Below are 21,584 nucleotides of genomic sequence, written 5' to 3' on the forward strand. Positions count from 1 at the left end.
CAATGATAATTTTCTCAAGTTTTAAAGTATATAATAACAAGAAATAATAAATGACTGATGATCACTGATAACAGGGTACTTGTGGATGACTGAGATCACTTTGTAAATCCACAGAATGGAGAAATATTTCCTATTTCATATAATGCCACAAATTAATCGACCACAAGCAATAACTGAAGTTCTTTAAGAATACAAAACTATGTTTTTGCTTTTGGGCTTTGGGGTATGTTCAAAGTGTCTAAAATAAACTTATAAAAAAATAAAGATCAGAACAAAAAACTTACATTTTCTATTATGTATCAACAGAGCTTGTTTCAAATCTATTGTTGCTTTTCCTAATAAAGCATCTGCTTTTAAAGTGTGATGGCTCCAAACTCGAAATTCCAATGTAGTCTGTGGTGTAACATTTCTGGAAGGGTAAAATTATAACAAAAATACAGGAGTAGACATCATCATTATATTAATACATAACGATTCCTATTAAATCATTTATTTTAGTAATGTTTTAAAGAACATGAATTCCATTTATTTTAGAAGAAATATTACGTGAAACAGGAAACTACCTGAATCATAAAGAAAAATATTTTACTTTCAAATACATTAGGACTTTAATAATAGATGACAATTTTTGGAATTAGCAAGCCAAAACACCAACACAAAAGTCTTATTGAGACTTCATAGTAACACTGCTTCTATTTGAACAACTGTCTAAAGACTTACATAATACTTTTGCTATATACAAATTTATACCATTATATTTTGAAATGCCAAATTAAGAAGGACTAATTTTCAGTCCTCTTTCTGTACCAAAACAGAGAAAATGTCTATATGGAAATAATTTGGTTTATAAAGCAAAGCAAGCAATATTATGCATCTTCTCCTTTAAAAAAAATTAACCAAACATTTCTCCACACTTTAAATTGTCGATCCATACTTTAAAAATCACTCACTACTTGTAAGTCATTTTACAAAATAAAAAACATATTCCAAAAAACATACTCCCTTGGAAAGATTCTGCATCCTTTATATAAGGTACTTACACAGTTAGCTGTTCATCCCATTTTGGATTAGAAGAACTACTGGATTTTGCTGTTTTCCTAATTTCTCCATCTACAACTACTTCTGTATATATTGCTGTTCCGAACCAGTTCTTTTTTCTTTTAAGTTTGGCACTAGAAACTAACAGAAAAATGATAATTCACTAGTGAGTATATGTTGCCAAAAAGTAGTACTGCACACTAATTAATCAGTAAGAATGGGGTTGTGCTTCTTGTGCAACTAGAACTCTTCTGATTGGCAGAATGAAGGAACAATACAAAAGGGCTATTGATAATGCCTGAGAGCCATTTGAATAAAACTGAGTAACAGTTTTATTGAGCTATCATTCACATACCATATAATTCAACCACTTAAACTGTACAATTCAATGGTTTTACTATATTCAGAGTGGCACAACTATCACCACAATCAATTTTAAAACATTTTTGTTACCACAAAAACAAACTTCATACCATTAAGCAGTCACCCTCCTTTCTCCTCCCAATCAACCCTCTCCCCACCCCCATCCTAGGCAGCCACTATCCTACTCTCCATCTCCTTAAATTTGCCTATTCTGAACATTTCATATAGATAGAATCATATAACATGGGTTTTTCTGTGACTGGCTTCTTTCATTCGGCATTACATTTTCGAAGTTCATCCATATTGTAACATACACCAGTATTCCACCCTTTTTCTTGCCAAATAGCATTCTATTATATGGGTATACGACATTTTATCTATCACCAACTGATAAATATCTGAATTGCTTCCACTTTGTGGCTATTGTGCATAAAGCTGCTATGAACATTGTGTGCAGGCTTTTGTGTGGACATATGTTTTCATTTCTCTTGGGCATATACTTTGAAGTAGAATTGCTGGCTCATATGGTAATCCTCTGTTGAGTAACTGCCAGGCTATTTTCCAAAGTGGCTGCACCATTTTATAATCCTACCAACAATATACACTGATTCCTCCATACCATTACCCAACAACTGCATTAAAGGTCAAGGAAAAAGTGTCTTCAGATGCAACATCCCCATTAACACCCTGACACATAGGATTAACTTGTATTTCTGAAACTGCACAACTGTGGCACTTAAAAAAATTGCTTTAATGCTTTACCTTTAGAGTTAGCTTCAAAAAGAAGAAAAGTAGAATTATTTTCAAATAAAAACTTAAAAATCAAAGTGTCATTATCAAAGTTAATCCTAACCCCTTCTAGAAAGTGAATTTTAAATCTAATGTACCAAAGATATGAAGAAATCAGAGGCTATCTACCTTCTGGGCAAAATACTGATGACCAGGCAGTAAGAACAACTTACCCAACATCACCTCCATAATCAATTACCTATGAACACCTTAGGTCAGAGATGAGGAAGGGGAGAGCCTCTTTCATGTCAACACACTGGATGTTAAGGATATGAAAACAACCAAAGCTATGTAAGCTTCCTTTCTACTATAAGAGAATAATAATCTAAATAAAGAGTCACATAAATAAATCACTGAAATTTAATGTGACAAATGCAAGATTCAAACCAAATACTATATTTAAGTACTGGCAACATAGCAATTACAGAGTGTTCAATGTTATGTCTGAAGTGCTACTATCGGGGTCTTAGTAAAACTCATTTCCATCCTTCACTGCTCCAATCTTCTTTAAGTTCAGTACAACTGGACTAATGTGAAGGCCCAGACTTGCTCTCTCCCAAGAAACTCCCCAAGATTCTTTGAATAAAAGCGCTCATATATTTCCTTAGTACGTGTAGGTCTTAACCATATAGCAGAAGACTGGAAGAAGGGACAGGCAGTATAAAATGGTGTTAAAAATGGAAGGTTAGACATATCTGGGTTAATTTCTCAACTGTGCCACTTACTAGAAGCCTGACCATAGTCAGTCAGTTAATTTATCCATACCTTACTTAAAAACTTAGAAAAGCAGTAGCACCTGATTCTTAGTATTAGTGAGTGAAGGCATGCAAAGCGCTTTCACCATCAATGAATGCCTGGCATCCAACAATGGTAGCTGATTATACAGTATAAACTCATTTGAGTTCATTGCAGATCCATCCAAAATATGTCCACTGAATACCCTCAATTAACAAAATGCTCAACAATATTACAAGCTGGTAAGGTAAGAAAGGAGATTTTTAAAAGATGATAATCTTTAATTTCATGAGGAATTTATAATGTGGTAGCAAAAATGTATATATAAATAACTATAATACTGTGTTTTAAAATAACTAGAAGAAAACCTTATTAATTCAAAAAGTTGTTCTAGTTAGTAGAATATAGAGTTTTCTTTTTCCCATTTAATGAGTTTTCTTTGGTGTCATACCCAGAATGTCCTCCACTCTAAAGCTATATAAATATTTTTAAACTATCAGAAAATGAATCACGTGTGGGAGGTAGGGGGAGTTAACTTAAAAATCCCACTCACAATAATGTCCCCTCAAAAAATCCAGCAATAAACTTAAGAAACAGTAAGAGTCACATGAAGAGAACTGTAAAGCTTTACTGATGGAAACAAAGACTTAAAGAGAGTGATATGATATATTCTTAGATTTGGAAAGTTTAACACTGAAATATTTCAATTAGCTCCAATTTAATACATTACTTTAAAATAAAAACACCAACTGATTGGAAAAGCTAAAAGAAAAAGGAAGAGAGACTAAAATATTCAAATAAAAGCCAAAGAAAATTTGAAAACAGCAAAGGTTTAAAATGCAAAGTAATAAAAGGAGGTTTCTTAAAGTATTTTTTTAAAGTGCCATAAAGTGAAAATAATTTAAATGGCTTGACAGTGATGTAAAAGAGAAGTGAAGAGAACAGAACAAACAAGATGGTAATGTGTAACAGTGGCACTCTAAATCAATGGAAAGATAGATTAGACCATAAATGTTGAAACATTTGAAAAGAATGAAGTCTATAATTCATACCACTCATAAATAAGTGGCATACAATTTTAAACTTTTACTTTAAAACATGATATTAATGCTCTAGAAAACACAATAGCTTAAAAAAAAAAAACATGAATAGCCCATTTGTCCTTCAATTTCATCCTTTTTATACTACTTGCATACTTTATGCTTCTGATTCTTTCCTGTTGAAAGTCTAAAATCTAAAATATCAAAGATAATACACTTCTGTATGCTAGTATCCTTAAGTACCTGGTACATTGCAGTATATTAACCATATTACAATATGTAGTTTTCTGTTTGATTTTTTACATCAGTTCTCCTGTGTTCCATGATCAATGCTCTTATTCTTATGTGTTGCTGCCAATCAGATAAGGGTTAAGAACAGAAATGAGAATAAGAGTAAATATGCTAATAATAAAAATAAATTAGGATATTTTAATAATTTGGCTTAGGGCAGAGAATTTCAGTTTACAGACAATAAACAGCCAGACTGCAATATCAGAGGGGCCTTAATCTGGGTATTATCTGATTGTTTTAAAAAGAAAAGAAAAGGCTGGGCATGGTGGCTCATGCCTGCAATCCCAGCACTTTGGGAGGATGAGGCAGGTGGATTGCCTGAGGCCAGGAGTTTGTGACTGGACTGGCCAACAGGGCGAAACCCCGTCTCTACTAAAAATACAAAATAAACAAAAAAAATTAGACGGACATGTTGGTATGCATCTGTAATCCCAGCTACTCGGGAGGCTGAGGTAGGAGAATCACTTAAACTCAGGAGGTGGAGGTTGCTGTGAGCCTATCACACCACTGCACTTCAGCCTGGGCAACAGAGCAAGACTCCACTAAAAAAAAAAAAAAAAAAAAAAAGAAAGAAAGAAGAAAAATCAGTACAGAAGTCACTGGAATCTAATAAAAGGAGCAACAACTTGGAGTCTTAAGACCTCAGTTGGTTTCTCTTTATTAACCCAAGGCACTTAATCCCTCTGACTCTCAGTGTCCTCACTGACAAATCAGGAGTAGTAATCTTTACTGCAGAAGTTATTATGAGATCAGTAAGACTGAGAATTTTAAGGTGATTTTTATTTTAAAAACTAGATCAACAAAAGGAAAGACAAAGACAAAAAGAAAAGAAGGCACTAAAATCTGGTGCCATTTAGTACAGGTCCATAATCATTATTTCCCAAAAGGGTCACCGTATTGCAAAGAAGAGTAGCAACTGATGCTCAAAATGATAAATACTGTCAGGGCACGGTTTTGGCTACTTAGACTCCCTTGGTCCACATCTATTTTTCAATTGGTTCTCCATATTTGATTCCCTGATAGCCTTTTAGTAAGTTCTGAAACGGAGGCTCACTCTATCTCCCAGGCTGGAATGTAGTGACACCATCTCGGCTCACTGTAAACTCCATCTCCATGGTTCAAGGGATTCTTGTGCCTCAGCCTCCCAAGTAGCTGGGATTACAGGCATGCGCCACCATGCCTGGCTAATTTTTGTATTTTTAGTACACACAGGGTTTCACCAGGTTGGTCAGGCCAGTCACAATCTCCTGGCCTCAGGTGATCCACCTGCCTCAGCCTCCCAAAATGCTGGGATTACAGGCATGAGCCACTGCACCCAGCCTAGGTTTTTCTTATTTCAATTAAGAACTCTTACACATAGATCAACATCATTTGAAAGTTACACCTCAGGTGTACTGTCCATAGGTCCTATGCAAGTTACAATGAACTGAAAATGTGGTGAAAATGTGGCTCTAAGCTTTGAATACAGAGCAAAAGTAGAAGGAATTATGTAAGTGGTTCTTCAGTGGAGTACCTATCAATTTCATCAGCAGAACTGCTTCAAAAATATACATACCTATTATTCACAGAAAACAAAATACAAATATCCCTTATGCTTCTACCTTGCTTATAATGAGAGAAATGCTATTTTAAATAACATTAAGATACCACTTCAGTATCTAATTATGAAGAATCCCAAAGTTTGAGAATAGATTTTGGTTAAGCGTTGTGAAAACAGGTACTCTTATGTATAGCTGGTGTAGATACAAAATGCTGCATGCCCCATGGAGCAGAACTTGGCAATAACTGGCAAAATTACATGTATTTACTCTTTGACCCAGCAATCTCATTCTAGGATCCTATCCTATTGATACCTAAGCAGAAATAAGGAATGACTTTTGCATGAAGCTATTTCTTGCAGCACTATTTTTAATAACAAACAGTGGAATTCCCATGTCCAGCAATAGGAGACTAGTTTTTTTTACATCTATTCAACAGGGTATGGTGCAATGATAAAAAACAATATTCTGTTATGAAACAAACTCCAGAATAATACTGTTAAAAAAATAATAAATAATAAAGTTAAAAAAAAAGTGAAGCACAGAAAAGTATGTAAGAATTAGGGGATTAGGAGGAGAGATGAAATACATATACTGTATATATATCTGCTTGTCTTTGCAAAAAGAAGCAACAAAAGGATAAAGCAAAACTAATAACATGTGAACCTACAGGGCAAGGGAGAGAAGTGGGAAAAATGAGGCTAAGCAGGCAGACCTCTCTAAATGTACCTTGGTTTTGACTCTGGGACTATATAAATATCTTACATGGTTATAAAACAAAATTAATTTTTTAAAAAACTGAAAACAGCCGGGCACGGTGGCTCAAGCCTGTAATCCCAGCACTTTGGGAGGCCGAGGCGGGTGGATCACAAGGTCAAGAGATCGAGACAATCCTGGTCAACATGTTGAAACCCCATCTCTACTAAAAATACAAAAAATTTAGCTAGGCGTGGTGGCATGCGCCTATAGTCCCAGCTACTCAGGAGGCTGAGGCAGGAGAATTGCCTGAACCCAGGAGGCGGAGGTTGCGGTGAGCCAAGATTGTGCCATTGCACTCCAGCCTGGGAACAAGAGCAAAACTCCGTCTCAAAAAAAAAAATAATAATAATAATAAAAAACTGAAAACAATGACCTTATCACTTTGGTGACATAACCAAATAGAGAATTACTAAGGTACTTTAAAACATGGTATTTTGATTATACATCCTAAAGGGGGAAAACAAACAAAGAAATCTTAAACTACAATGAGTGGACCTATTGTTTTTGGTAATTTTTTAAATTACATTTTTTTCACCTCCTCCTCCCTCTGTTTTTGGTAATTTTCATGTTATTTTGAACTGGTGTAGTAAAACAGGTATTATGATAATTTTGAATGAAGATTTTGGGGTTAAGAGAAAACAAATACAGGCCTGGCACAGTGGCTCATGTCTGTAAACCCAGCAACTTGGGAGGGTGGTACAAAAGGATTGCTTAAAACAAGGAGTTCAAGACCAGCATGAGCAACGTAGTGAGACCCTGTTTCTAAGAAAATCTTTTTAAAAATTAGCCAGGCAAGGTGGTGAACGTCTGCAGTCTCAGGTACTTGGGAGGCCAAAGCATGAGGATCACTACAGCCCAGTAGTTTGAGGGTACAAGTGTTTGCGCCACTACACTCTAGCCAGAGAGACAGAATGAGACCCTATCTCAAAAACAAAAAAAAGAGATATGAATATAAAGTCATATTAATTTAAAAATTTTTTATTCCTTTTAGTAGATAATGGTTCTTAGAGACTACAGTTATTATTATGAATTGGAAATATCAGCATGAATTCAGAAATATTTTTTTGAGATGGAGTTTCGCTCGTTACCCAGGTTGGAGTGCAATGGCACAATCTCAGCTCACCACAATCTCCACTTCCTGCGTTCAAGCAATTCTCCTGCCTCAGTCTCCCGAGTAGCAGGGATTACAGGTATCCACCACCACACCTGGCTAATTTTGTATTTTTAGCGGAGATGGGGTTTCTCCATTTTGGTCAGGCTGGTCTCAAACTCCAACCTCAGGTGATCCACCCACCTCTGCCTCCCAAAGTGCTGGGATTACAGGCGTGAGCCACTGCACGTGGCCATAAACTCAGAATTTTAATTTTCTTTATTTTTTGCATTCTACAATAAACATTTCCTAGCTCTGTTAACTGAAACCTCCTAGAATCAACTAACCTCACAGTATCATGGGAATTATAGTACTACGTAATCCCACTTAAATATTTGCCCAATGATTGAACAAATGGCTAAACATATGTAAGAAAGCCTTTAGTATCCTGCTTCACCCTCTTAATCATTTAAGAACCAACTCAATGACACTTATTCAAAAGCCCCAATTCTCCCACCATTAAAGAAGCTATATCTTCTCTTCATCCAGCATAGGTTCAATAAATATTCACTGAATAAATAATATACTTTTGGAGGACATCTACTTTTGAGGCCTGTTGCAAGAAATATGCCATAGTATGAATCTAAAATAAATTACATTTCTGGAATAAGTCTGCTGAATTAGGTATTCAAAAGAAAAGTTCATTGGGAAATCACCATATTAAATATAAAAATAACTTACCAGTTACCTGTAACTGCAACCTTCCACTGTGGTTATTACTAGTATCAGACCTTGGTGAAGCAGTGGCCATGTCCCAAAATTCAGCTAAAACCTATTTTTAAAAAAGCAAATTTATTCATGTGTTACATAAGTTTGTAATTTTCAAAATGTTAAAACTATTTGTTTAAATCAACTAAGAAGTTCTCAAAAAGTATGGAGAAATTATCAAGCCTACTACCAACCCATTAAGAAAAAAACTAAAGTAAGTTGAAATAACATGAAAAAAATGGTGAGTAGTAAGCAAAATAAAAACAAACATTAGAATGTTGCCCTGGATATGCTGGCTGCAGGAATACTGGGATCCAGAGGCAAAGCACTGGGCCTGCTACAAGGGGAAGAAGCTGAGATTCCCACAGTAAGCAAGGGCCCAAGTCAGCAGAAACTTCTAACATACAGCAGAAGCATATATGTCCATTGGTAGAAAAATGGTTAAATAAATTAGGCTAACTCATACAATGCAGCATTATACCATAGTGAGAATGAATAAACTACAGGTAGGGGGCGGTGGCTCATGCCTGTAATCCCAGCACTTTGGGAGGCCAAGACAGCTAGATCACTTGAGGTAGAGTTCAAGACCAGCCTGGCCAACTACAAAAAAAAAAAAAACAAAAATTAGCTGGAAGAGGTAGTAGATGTCTGTAATCCCAGCTACTAGGTAGGCTCAGGCAGGAGATTTGCTTAAACTCATGAGGTGAAGGTTGCAGTGAGCCAAGACCGTGCCACTGCACTCCAGCCTGGGCAACAGAGCGAGACAACATCTCAAAAAAAAAGAATGAACACAGCTATAAGCAACAACGTGCATGTATCTAAGAAAACCAACAGCAAGTAGAAAAGAAAAAAGACAGATGAGTTCTGAGCATTAAAATCTTCCTCTCAGTTCTATCTCCAAGATTTAACATTCAACACTGAAATCATGAAGAAATTCCTCCAACTCCTAATGACAAAGAAGAAATGAATTCTTTCGATGGCTATCATGACCTCATCTTTCATTATGCATTTCCTTTGAAAACTCTGTGATTCCATGATTGAAAAAGAAATCCAGAAACGTAGGGTACTGTGGATCCTGAGTCTCAAGAGTCTGTCCAACAAACAATTGCAGGAAGCCCAGTAAAGAACTGCTAAGGTCCAAATGGCCACCAAATAACAAGTTGTCACTCTTCCAAGGAATACTCTATGAATGTTATGGAAACATTTCTGCACATAATGAAGAAACTAGTATACAGAAATGTTTATTTGTCTATGATACAGCAATACCTACAGAGTCCAAAAATAAGTCTCCGCAATTACTTTCTGTATAAATTTGAACTTGCCTACTGAGATATTTCTGTCTATTCTTATGTCTGCTCAAACATCTTTTATGATGTTTAAATGTTTTCCTTGAAATGTATAAAGATTTGTAAATTAGATTTTTCTCTATAATAAAATACCATATGTGCAAGCTTTAAAAAGCCTACAAACATAATTATGAAACTCAAATCAAACAATCATATTTGTAGTATTTTAAAAAGGAAAGATGGAAACAAATTCAGGATAGCAGTTATTTTAGGGGATGGGAAAAAGATAAGAATATGGAATCAGAGAGGTCTTCACAGGTAGCTCTTTAACCACATTGGTATTGACCTAGTTCTTCATTTGAGGTGTTGGTTCACAAATGGTTTTTATTATCGACTTCTACATGTTACATATAATCTGGTACATTCAAATTACATGTTTGTTTTTTTTAATTTAAAGAATGTATGGAAGGTACAGAAGTAGTTACAGTAAAGTTTAGTCTTCCAAGAAAAAGACACTTCTTCCTCTAGGCAGTAAATGAGGGACCTAAGGATAGGTGAAGACATAATTATTGGGAGGTAGATTAAAAAAAAAATCAAAGGACCTTGTTAGGGAACTAAACAGAAAGATAACTACTGATTATAAAGGCAAGAGGCATAGATTACTTATTTGAGAAGAATCTTAAAACCTTATAATACTGTGCAGACTGGGGAACAGTGCCAACCAGATAAAAGACTATTCACTTTACTATATGGAACTCTCTCTGTACCCTGATCCCTACCCCTAATCTATTTTTCCCTGTATTCTATATAAACTCTTTCATATCACCCAATCCCCAGACTTAAGAGCACATGTTCTGGTAACCAGTAACTGCAAATTTAAACTGAAAACCATGAGAGATGGTTCAAAAATGATAACATCCTGACTTAAAAAGGAAGACACATAGCAAATAAAATTAATCAATTTCAACAATTATTCTCCACACTTCATTTAATAAAATAAAGTTGTATGGCACTTAAAAGATAATATAGTGTCATATATTCTCTCATCTGAGCACTATAGTAACACTGTGTGAGGAGGGAAGCACTCTGTCCATCTTACAGATGAGGAAACTGAGTCTCAGGAGTGTTAGAAGTCTACAGCTGTATTTTTTATGACAACATATTACTAGGTCTACATAATTAACTATCAAAATGTATAAAGTCTGACTATTAAATACAGTCTTAGTTTTAAAAAAATGGTTAATCACTTACTATGTATCAGGAACTGCTAGACACTGGAGATACCAAGATGAGCAAGACACGATTCCCTCTTTCAAGGAGCTCATAGTCTGTGAGGAGAAAACCCTGTAAACAAATAAATAGCTTTCAGTGTGATAACTCCTAAAATAGATGCAAAAGGTAAAGTACTATATCTGGGGCACACAAGAGAAAGTAGATAATCCAGCCTACAGGGATCAAGAAAGGGACCACAGAGAAGATAACCTCTGAGGGAACTGGATCTTGAAGTGTATAATTTTTCTAGAGAGAATTACAGAAAGTGTGACACATCCAGAGAACTGCTTGCATGGTGGACAATGGGACATAAGGACAGTGTAACATGATCAGGCAAACAGAGAGGGTCTAAACTGCATAGGATCCTATGAAATGGTTCATATTGTATTTAAAATATACCATGTATAGGACTTTAACATTTATCCTGATGGTTTCAGTGATGAGAACCGCATTTTGGAAAAATAACTTTGGAAGCTGTGGGGCTAGATTTAAGACAGTGAGCTATCTGAACTAAAGTGCTATAGGCAGTATGAAAGAAAAAACTCAGGATACATATAAGGTATTTAACCAGATGATTGTAGGATAGCTGAGGGTTACAAAAAACCAAGAATCTGAAAGACTAAAATTTCTCACTTCATTATCTGGGTGGATGATGGCTCCCTAACCAGGACAGAGAGAAGACTAAGACTATTTGAATTTATTTTCCAGTTCTGCCACTTAAGAGCTGTATGACCAAGTTAACTTTTCCATGGCTCATTTCCTATATCGGTAGACTAGGAAAAACAAAGTCATCTACCTCAAGTTACAATGAGAATTAAATGAGATAATACATGTAAAACACTTAACACTTAGCGTACATGGCAGGAAGTAAAGACTGAATAAAGATTAGTTATTGTTTTTATTGTGGAAGAAGGAAGTTAAAAATACAAGTTTTATTTGGATATGCAGTTCAAAAGAAAGCTGCTAACAACTGGGTATAATAGATAGCTAGTTAGAGAAGTACACAGTTGAGGAAACAGGTCCAAGGAGAAAAAATATCTTGGAGTCACAGTATGTGTAAGTAGTATTAACATCCAGGGAAGACAATGGGTTTGTTTACAGAGGAGATATTTTGGAAAAAATGTTGAGCAGAATGAGCATCAACTTCTGCTGAGCCATATTAATACCGTGCTTATCACAAGCCCTCAGGGACAACAGTCTGCATAATGGTAGGACTTTTAACCAGTTGTCCTTGGTCCAGGATATGAGAAAACAGAAAAACTGTACTATCAATTTAGGTTCACTAATTTAGGAAGCAGGGTTGGCAAAAGAAAAAACAAAGTCTGAGTTTTAGGTCATAATCTATGCTCAGAGGGTATGGTCAGTAATATCTAAGCTAATTATGTCAGTTCAACACTTTAAAAATGCCACAGACTTGTATAAAGGTTCACTATTATTCAACTGTAAAGAACAGAAAAAAGTCCTGAGTGTAGATAATAAACTACATTTCCAGTACACTTTGATAGAACTTTATAGATCAAATCCTCATTTAGAAGCTTTATCTTAATCGCCTGCTTACTTCAAAATGTCTTTCCTAAGTCAGAAGCAAAATTGTGAGAGCGAGAAACAAAGAAAGAAAAAGGAAAGAAAAGAGAAAAACAAAAGCAAACCATCAAATTAGAATAGATCTGATTCATTCTGCACACTCCGCAGTGTTAAGGCTTTGAAAAGTCAGAAAAACACTATCACATTATCCATCTTATTGGCTGCCTAGTTTATAAAGTGGGCATGGCAAGCATACAGAAATGGTAGAAGACAAAGTCCTGGCACTGAGTCTAATTTTGAAGACAATATTAATACACAAGAAATGACAATTCAGTAATAAGATAGGATGGTATGTAACAAGAGTAGTGTAGTCCAATAAATGTGGAACCTAAAAAGTTAGAAAGCCCACACTTAGGCAAAACTATTTTATCAAGTACAAAATTTAAAACTCAATCAACATGGCAAAGATAAAAATGGATGAACCATGCAATCTCCCCCCTCGATATAGGTAAGATTCAGCAGCTCCAAAGCATAAAATTTGATAAGAACTACTCATCACTGGGGCTCAAAATCGTATCACTGGGACTACATGTTGGGAGAAGGGAAGTGGTAATAGTAAGAGGCTTTCTCAATACCCAGGGTCTTTTAGCCCTCTGAATCATTTTCTTTTAACAGACTGTCCATATCATCACCACTGATCTCTTTAATCAAAGGCATTTCCAACTAGTGCTACAGTTCTTCCCTACCCTGTGCCATCAATTATCATCCCCATACCATCATACCCCATGTCATCATAGCCTTTGCATCTATGCCAACAACTCACCTGTCCTGTATCTTGCTGATCTCCGTTCCATTCACTAGCTCATATGACCCCATCCTGGATTTGATGGGTTCTATTCTGCTCACAATCTCCCAACAGTTATCTCTACCACTATACTCTCCCCTTAGAATTGGTGCACTTAGGAACTACAGTCTCTCCAGCACTCTCCAGCACTCCTTTACTGTAGAGGACCTATTGGCAATATCATTAATACTTTACATTTGCATAGCACTTCATAGTTTCAAATTTTCACATATGTTATGTCAAGAAAACAGGCTAAGTACAATTGTTCCCTTTTTTATCGGTGCAACATTAATATTAGTTTTCATTTCTATCTCCCGTTGGGCTTTTCTTCTCAGGTTCTGTCTTTATTATGCCTTTCCCTCTACCTTCAAATAAACTTGGTGTTCTCAATGTATCCATCTAACTATTTGGGAAAGAAGCTATTGGATTTCTTTTAAAGATTTTTATATAAAAATAGAGATGGGGTCTCACTATTTGCCCAGGCTGGTCATTAAACTCTGGCCTCCAGTGACCCTCCCACTCAGGCTTCCCTAATTGCTGGGATTACAGGCATCAGCTACTGGGGTCTCTCTGTTACCCAGCCTGGTCCAGAATTCTCTAGCTCAAGTCAGCCTCCCACCTCAGCCTCCCAAACACTGAAATATTTTTTATTTTTAAAGTTTTATTCCTCTCAAGCAACTACACAGAAAATTCTTCTGCTTTACAGTAAGTTACCTCAAAATTCACCTCTCACTAACATGTCTAATGTAACATAAGCAAAAAAACATTCTTACACTAAAATGCACCATACATATCACAATTTAGAGTTTGAAGCACCAAGTCTTGATTTTTCTGTAGATTCCCTGATTAATGCCAATTTTAACCATTTCTAAGCTATATGAAAGCCTTGTTCTCAAAATTATTCTAAGACAAATCTACTCTAAACTATTAGTTACATAACAAATACTAATTCATTTCTCTCCCTCAAAGCAACCAACAAATAAAATTCACTTTATTTACAGAAATTCAAGTCCAATAGCTAGTGAAACTATTTAACCCAATTCTCTTTTCATTCTCATTAATTCTAATCAAGTACATTTTTTAGTACTTTAAATTTCATCTATCTCCTTGCCTTCTAAATAGCCCTGCATAACAGCAAGGCTTCAGTCATAGCAGAAAATATGATCAGAGCAATTTAATGTACTCCTTTTATTAGGGTTCTTGTCCCAATTAATGAGAAAATAGTTACAATTACGTACCCCAAAAAAAACTAACTAACCACCCTTTCAAGCAAAAAGTGTTTCACATATAATTTGAGCCAGCAAAATTTACAGCGTCTTCTTATCTATACAGAATGAAAATTCCTTCCCAAAAAAGTAGTAAGTAATTGTTAAACCAAGTTCATCCTAAAAGTGCCTCCTTACATATTAAGTTCAGACTAAAGATTTTTCTGTACATATTGAACTATAACCTAAATGGAGCTGTAAACACACTGTAGCCTACTCTTGTGCCAATCACTGAATTTGGCCAATCAAAGGTGGCCAACAGTTCAAACCATGTTCAAATAAGGCAAACACCAAGCTGTAACCAATCCGGCTGTTTCTGTACCTCACTTCCACTTGCAGTACATCATTTTCCTTTTTATGTCCATAAATCGGCTTCCATTAGGGCCACACTGGAGTGTTTGAGCCAACTCTAGCTTAGGAGGCTGCCTGATTCTCGAATCATTCTTTGCTGAATTAAACACTGTTAAATTTAATTCAGCTAAAGTTTGTCTTTTAAGATAATTAATAACAGACTGTGGACAGAAGACCAGAGGCTATGCTAGCAGTAACTATGACACACCAAAGTATAGGTCAGTCCAGAAAATCAAATAGCAAAGATATTTCTATTCTGAGCTGACAGAAGTGTTGGTTTTGCTCTTTTCCAAATCAGAGGTTAGCAATTTCTTAAAAATTACATTTACTGAAAACTTAATGTAAAGCCCTAAACTTCTAGTAATGTTAGAAGTTCTAAGAAACCCAAGTAAAAATCTGTTGACAACTAAACTTTCACTTACAAACTTTCAAAGTCTGGTGGTGGTCCAATTATTTTGGGGAGGGGAAGGAGGAATTAAAAATCCTTTAAAATAGAAAACTATTATTTACCAGAGTCTACTTTGAATTTGGATTTGAATTTTTGTACCCACACTTACTAAGAAGCAGCATCACAACGCTTAATAGCAAATTCTGCAGCCAGACCGCCTGAGTCCAAAACACCACTTCACCTGACTATGTTTGACTTCCAGCAAGCTCCTTTTCCTCACAGTGCCTCAGTTTTTACACATATGGGAATGATAACAGTAACTACACCTCACAGGGTTAAAATTGGCAAAGCACTAAAAATACTATCTGGCACACAATAAATGCTTGATAAATAAAATCACAAAACGACAAATACTTTTTTTTTGTTTTTGAGATGGAGTCTCACTATGTCACCCAGGCTGGAGTGCAGCGATGTGATCTTGGCTCACTGCAACCTCCGCCTCCGGGGTTCAAGCAATTCTCCTGCCTCAGCCTCCTGAGTAGCTGGGGCCATAGGCACCCACACTCAGCTAATTTGTGTATTTTTTGTAGAGAGGAGGTTTCAATATGTTGGCCACACTGGTCTCGAACTCCTGACCTCAAGTGATCTGCCCACCTCAACCTCCCAAAGTGCTAGGATTACAGGAATAAGCCACCACGCCTGGCCCATAGACATACAATTTAATTTATCCTCTTTCAGTAGTAGATGGCTTTGTCAAACAAAAATTATGGGAAGCCATTGATTTTGGACTAAGCTCCTGCACTAGGCCCCAACAGACCAGACCAAGACAAAATGAAGTCACTCACACTAAATGCTACATAATCAAACAAAAAGTTCAAGGAAGCAGATAGTCAAAGCAGACCAGCTTTCCCTGAAAAGAGATGACAGTCTGCCTGAGTCAACATAATAAGGAAGTCCCCTCTGCTTTAATCTTTACAAAAAAGTAACCTGACATTAACCAGTCAGCATTTTTTCTGTTGTTGTTTCTTTGTCATCATCTTACGAAACCCAGTGTTCTGCCACTACCCAGCACAAGTTTTCATTCTATTTTGTAGAATGAGGGCTGCCCCATTCATGAATTGTGAATAAAAGCCAATTAGATCTGTAACTAAATTTGTTATAATTTTGTTTTTTGATACCTTCAAGGTAAGATGATATAAGTACTTTGTGAATGATCGAGTACTATATAAATGCTAAATTATTAAGCATGAGAAAAACAATATTAAATTATATTAAATATAAGGAACAATTTTCAATAATGAAAATAATTCACTTACAGAAAAATACACATAGTCCTGATATATTTACATAATCTATATCAGTTAATTCTAAACACTGACGTGCTTTTGAGATACTAATCCTAACTTTTATTTTAAATAATCTGATGGAAATTTCTGTAAAAAGACATTATACTTGATCCTGTTCTAGCATTAAGTCTTTGAAATTAAATATGCCCTCCTACCTTCTGAAGTGGTAATACCTACATACTGTCACCTTCTAGAATAATGCCTTCCCTCCCTTCTCCTCCCTCATTTAAACCCTCCTCTTTTGGTCATCAAACAGATTTGGGGCTCATGTATTATTTAAAAAAATAAGAGCAACAAAAAATAAGGGAGAAAAAAAATCCTGTGACGAGCTCACTTCCTAAAAGAATGCCCAAGCTTCTTTCTCACTCACTCTTCTACCCTTGCAATTTGGTTGCTGCTCTCACCACTCTACTGAAATATTTCCGCTCCCCTTCCAAAGCCAAACAGTGGCCATCTCACACCTACTTTCTCCTGGAACTGTCTGCACCATCATACTACAATCCAATCACTCAGTCAACACTGACATGGCCTCCATTCTTTCCCTGAAAAATACTAGCATAAGCCTCTAATTTTAACTTTCTAGTAAATGAATTTACCATGTGGCAAAAAGGAAAAAAAACCTGATCAATTATCAAACCAATAAGGCCTTAGGCATTCTAACAATTTTTTGAATGAAGTTTTTCAGCATATATATATATATGTGTGTGTGTGTGTGTGTGTTTTCAGGTGATATATTAAACACTAGAAATACAAAAACCATATAAAATATGCTGTTTGCTCTCAGTGAGATTAAAATTTCGTAGCAGAAACAGGTAACTAACTCAACTTTAAGCTCATCAACAGAAAGGGGTATGCAGAGACTAACCACAGAACAAAAGAGGAACACCTTAATATTACTTGAAGGTAAGAGGTAAAGAGTTACCAGGAAATAATTCTGAGAAATGGTATCAGTTGAGTTGTGGAGAACTCCAGTGCAGCAGCTTCATACAAAAGAAAAGAACTGGAAAGGAAAGACATGCTTCCAAGACATTCTGTGCCCAGAGAGGTGAGATGACTAGCATAAGCAGGTAATAAGTAGTTCTGTTAGGAAGGGTATGGGGAGAGAAATGTAAGACACAAAATTATTAAGGCAGGAAGAAGTTATACCATGAGAGCATCCGGAAAGCCATATGGAACCACTACCTTTCCCACATAGAAGGAATGTATGTGTATTTTAGAAAAACTCCTCTGGCAGTGTTTTGAGGGTTGCCTGAAAGTAGTCTAGGCAGAAAATGACCTGAAATTAGGGAGAAGAGAAGAGGAAGCAGAGGTATTAAGGAGCAAAAATCTATAATAACTGTGTGGACTGAGATGCAGGGGTAAAAGAAGGGGAGACAAGACCTCCCAGATTTCTGCCTAGGCCAATTCCATCACCACCACTACAACTCTTATCTCCAAGCCCATAATTTCTCATCTAAACTAAGCACAACTTCCTAAATGGTCTCCCTGCCCCACTCTTCACTCCCACCCTAGATTCATCTTCTATCCAGTAGTCAGAGTGATCCTTCTAAAGCAGATTACATCATGGTAACTCTGTTTCCAATGTTTACTCATTTTAACTACAACAAATCCAAATTCATAAATGCCTATGTGATCTGTTGCCCTACCTCTTCTCCTCTTTTTCCATTCCTGCCATTCCTCAACCTAATTACCTTGAGTGCTGCTGAGGAGCCTTTAGATTCACTGCTCCATCTGAAAGTCTTCTGGCTGCCTTTTCCGTCTTAGGACTCAACTTATATATGATCTCTTCAAAAAGAATTCCTGATCACCATAGGCCAACTCTAGCACCTCACCCTATTTTATCTGTCCTAGTAATTCTCCATTACTTATCGTCATATATTTTGCCCCCTCACTTCTATCCATATGCCCACCTCTGCCAAGATAAGATCCCTGAGAACAGAGACTCTACCTTGTTCACCATTCTTTTCCTAGAACCTAAGCCAGCCTGGCTGCAGAAAGGCCCCCAATAGTTACTGACTGAGACACAGCACAGCAATGAGATATACGCTGGAGGTAAAGGTGTGCACGACCTCCTATAAGCAGAGCCTGAGAGTAAACTGAAAGCCAACCATGTTGTGACAGGTACCCAGTGTACGTGCACTCACTGAGGAAAGGCCTACTACATAAGGCAGAACCTAAGTAACCCTAGGACTAAAAGGCTGGACAGCAGACAGGAACTATGAAAAGGAGTGAGGAAAACTAAAAGAAAACTTCAAGAAAGAATTTCAAGGAGGAGGAAACAGTGGCCAACCCCACCAAGTAAGATCAGTAAACAGAGCAAATTGTTTACTGGACAACATGAGAGCTACCAGGCCCTTAGCAAGGAGAGGGCCTGTGGCTTACGAAGCAAAAGAAAAAAAGAAAAAAACAGCCAGAAACTTATTTTCAGATTATTTTGACTATAAAAGAAAAGAGAAACATAAGCATAAAAGATGTTTAGAGGCTTGTTTTTAATGATGAAAGAGACTGGAGTATTGTTTACAAACAAGCAGAAGCTGTAGTCTTTTGCTGGATGATGATCACTAACACAAGATCCTTCAGAAGGCAGAACTGGCTGAGATTAAACATAGGTATAGACAAAAATCTCTCTTACTCTGAGATTTGAGAGAGAAAAGGATGGTTGCAGGTGCAGGTATCTTTGAAAATGTCTGGAAAGGAAGTTAAGGAAATGTTACCTTAACTGGAAAAAATGTCTCCAATTTCTCCAGTGAAGTAGGAGACCCTCTTTGAGGCATTGGGAATACAATGGTCAATAAGAATAGACAAAATTCACTGTTTTATCAGGTATGTGACTAGGGCCCAGCTGAGTAGTGGCACCAATCCCCATAGACAAGAATTTTCTTCCAGTACATTTTACTAGTTCATGATTAGAAACAACAAAACTGTTAAGAGTTGTTTACAGCATAGGTTCCAGAAGAGAAAGGGGCACACTGCAACTATTATCAAACTAGTTCTGGTCATTCAAATCCATTATTTTTTATATACACTCCCTCTCTTACTTCCATTCATTAAAATCTAGGTAGAGAAAAAAAGATGATTCTCCAGAAAAAAAAGTTCACTATTCACACATATTTCTAATTCATTGCCGATTTTCCCCAACCTGGCTGCATGGCAGAATCACCTGGGGGCTGTGTTGGGCATTCTAGGTGATTCTCATACAGATCTGGACACCAACAACTTTCCACATGTTCCTCCCACTACTCCTCCACTTCATTTCTAATCATCTGTCAGCTCAGATGTCATCTCTCCAACTTTGAATTAGTTGCTGTGTCTTCAGAGCACTTCAACCATGTTTTTTTCTTTATCTCCCCCATTCACTGTAAATGCCTTTACTACTATGCTTCATCATAATTCCAGCCTCTAGCCCAATGTCTGGACCCTGCTAAATACTCAATAAATAGGCCAGTCATGGTGGCTCATGCCCATAATCCTAGCACCTTAGGACGCCAAAGTGAGTTGATCACTTGTGCCCAAGAGTTCAAGACCAGCCTGGGCAACATGGTGAAACTTTGTCTCTACAAAAAAATGGAATTATATATACTCAAAATAAAGGAAATTAAAAAAAAAAAAAGAACTAGCTGGGCATGGTGGTGTGTGCTGGGAGTCCCAGCCACTTAGGAGGCTGAGGTAGGACAATCACTTGAGCCTGGGTGGTTTGAGGCAGCAGTGAGTTATGATGGCACCATTGCACTCCAGCCTGGGTAACAGCTAGACCTTGTCTCAAAAACAACAACAACAACAACAACAAAAAACCTCAATAAATGTGTGTTAAATGAAGATACAAAATAAAACAATATATTATTATGTTAACTGGTAAAACAACAATAAAAGATAGATAGAGTTGTTAGGTTAAAAAAATACCTGTATAGCACAGAACAGAACTGAAATTTTAAATTAAAATATCATTAAGAAAATACTATGCAAGTGGGACAATACCCACCTACATCCTCTTCCATCTCTGCCCTAATTCTAAGATTCAAGTCCATATTCACCTCCCCAATATTTCATCTCCACAACCCAAAACAAATGCTCAATAGAAAAATGTCCAATACAAAAGTAAAGGACCCAAAATGCAAGTTTGACTGATTAAATACTCAAAGAAACAAAAGAACATAAACAAGGAAGAAGCTTATTACATTTGGATATTCCCCAGCCCTAATTAAACATTCCAAACACCTCAGAAGTAGTATGCTAATCCCCAAACTATCTATCATTAGACCCCGAAAGTTTAAGGAAAAGATGGCTTCTCAAAATTTAAGACAAATGTTCCCACAGAAACATTGTGACAAATGGTGGTAGGATACCAAGACCAAGCCACAAAAGTCCACTGGACCTATAGCAATCAAATTGCTAATACTTTACAAGGAAAATCCTCGATGCTATGTTAGGGCTTCCACAAATACTTATTTGTGTGCATATACACTGTTCCTGCAAAATCAAAGCAAAATTCTAAAATTGCTGACACTAAAAAACAGTACCTAAAGCTCTTTGCATGATGCCTAACACAAAACAAATTAAAGCTACTTTGATCCAGAATCCCTGATAATTAACTATTTATCTCACTGAATACTGAATTCCAAGAGTACCAGGGCAAATCCTCACCACTGTATCCACCTTGCTTCCCTCAAAGCTTGGAAGTGTTTAATACATATTTGCTACTGAAGAATACTTAATGTCAACCAAATCCCCAAAACAACTAAGTAAACATGGGCAGTAAAACCAAATGGCCTATTTATTCTAGATACTCTTTTAAACGAACTATCATACTTTTCATACTGATTTTTTTTTCCCTTAAAATTATCATCAAAATGAAAAAAGTATTTGGCTGTTAGCAGTCACATAAAAAAAAAAAGTGTAA

The 21,584-nt window shown here is 36.4% G+C and overlaps 1 protein-coding gene across 4 annotated transcripts in view; it reads right to left on the reverse strand.

Moving 5' to 3' along the window:
- Positions 1–21,584, reverse strand: part of WWP1 (WW domain containing E3 ubiquitin protein ligase 1) — a 118,094-nt gene that overhangs the window by 83,176 nt on the left and 13,334 nt on the right. For all 4 annotated transcript variants that reach the window (XR_013527921.1, XR_013527920.1, XM_035277006.3 and 1 more), the window contains exons 2-5: positions 10,949–11,041; positions 8,385–8,475; positions 1,041–1,179; positions 285–409 (exon numbers count right to left, since the gene is read on the reverse strand). Coding sequence is in view for 2 of the 4 variants with exons in the window: in XM_035277006.3 (XP_035132897.1) it covers positions 285–409; positions 1,041–1,179; positions 8,385–8,454 (334 nt within the window). In the remaining 2 variants the exon portion in view is untranslated. The remainder of the gene's footprint in view (positions 1–284; positions 410–1,040; positions 1,180–8,384; positions 8,476–10,948; positions 11,042–21,584) is intronic.

Source organism: Callithrix jacchus, chromosome 16 (assembly GCF_049354715.1).
Source record: "Callithrix jacchus isolate 240 chromosome 16, calJac240_pri, whole genome shotgun sequence".
NCBI classification, from domain to species: Eukaryota; Metazoa; Chordata; class Mammalia; order Primates; family Cebidae; genus Callithrix; species Callithrix jacchus.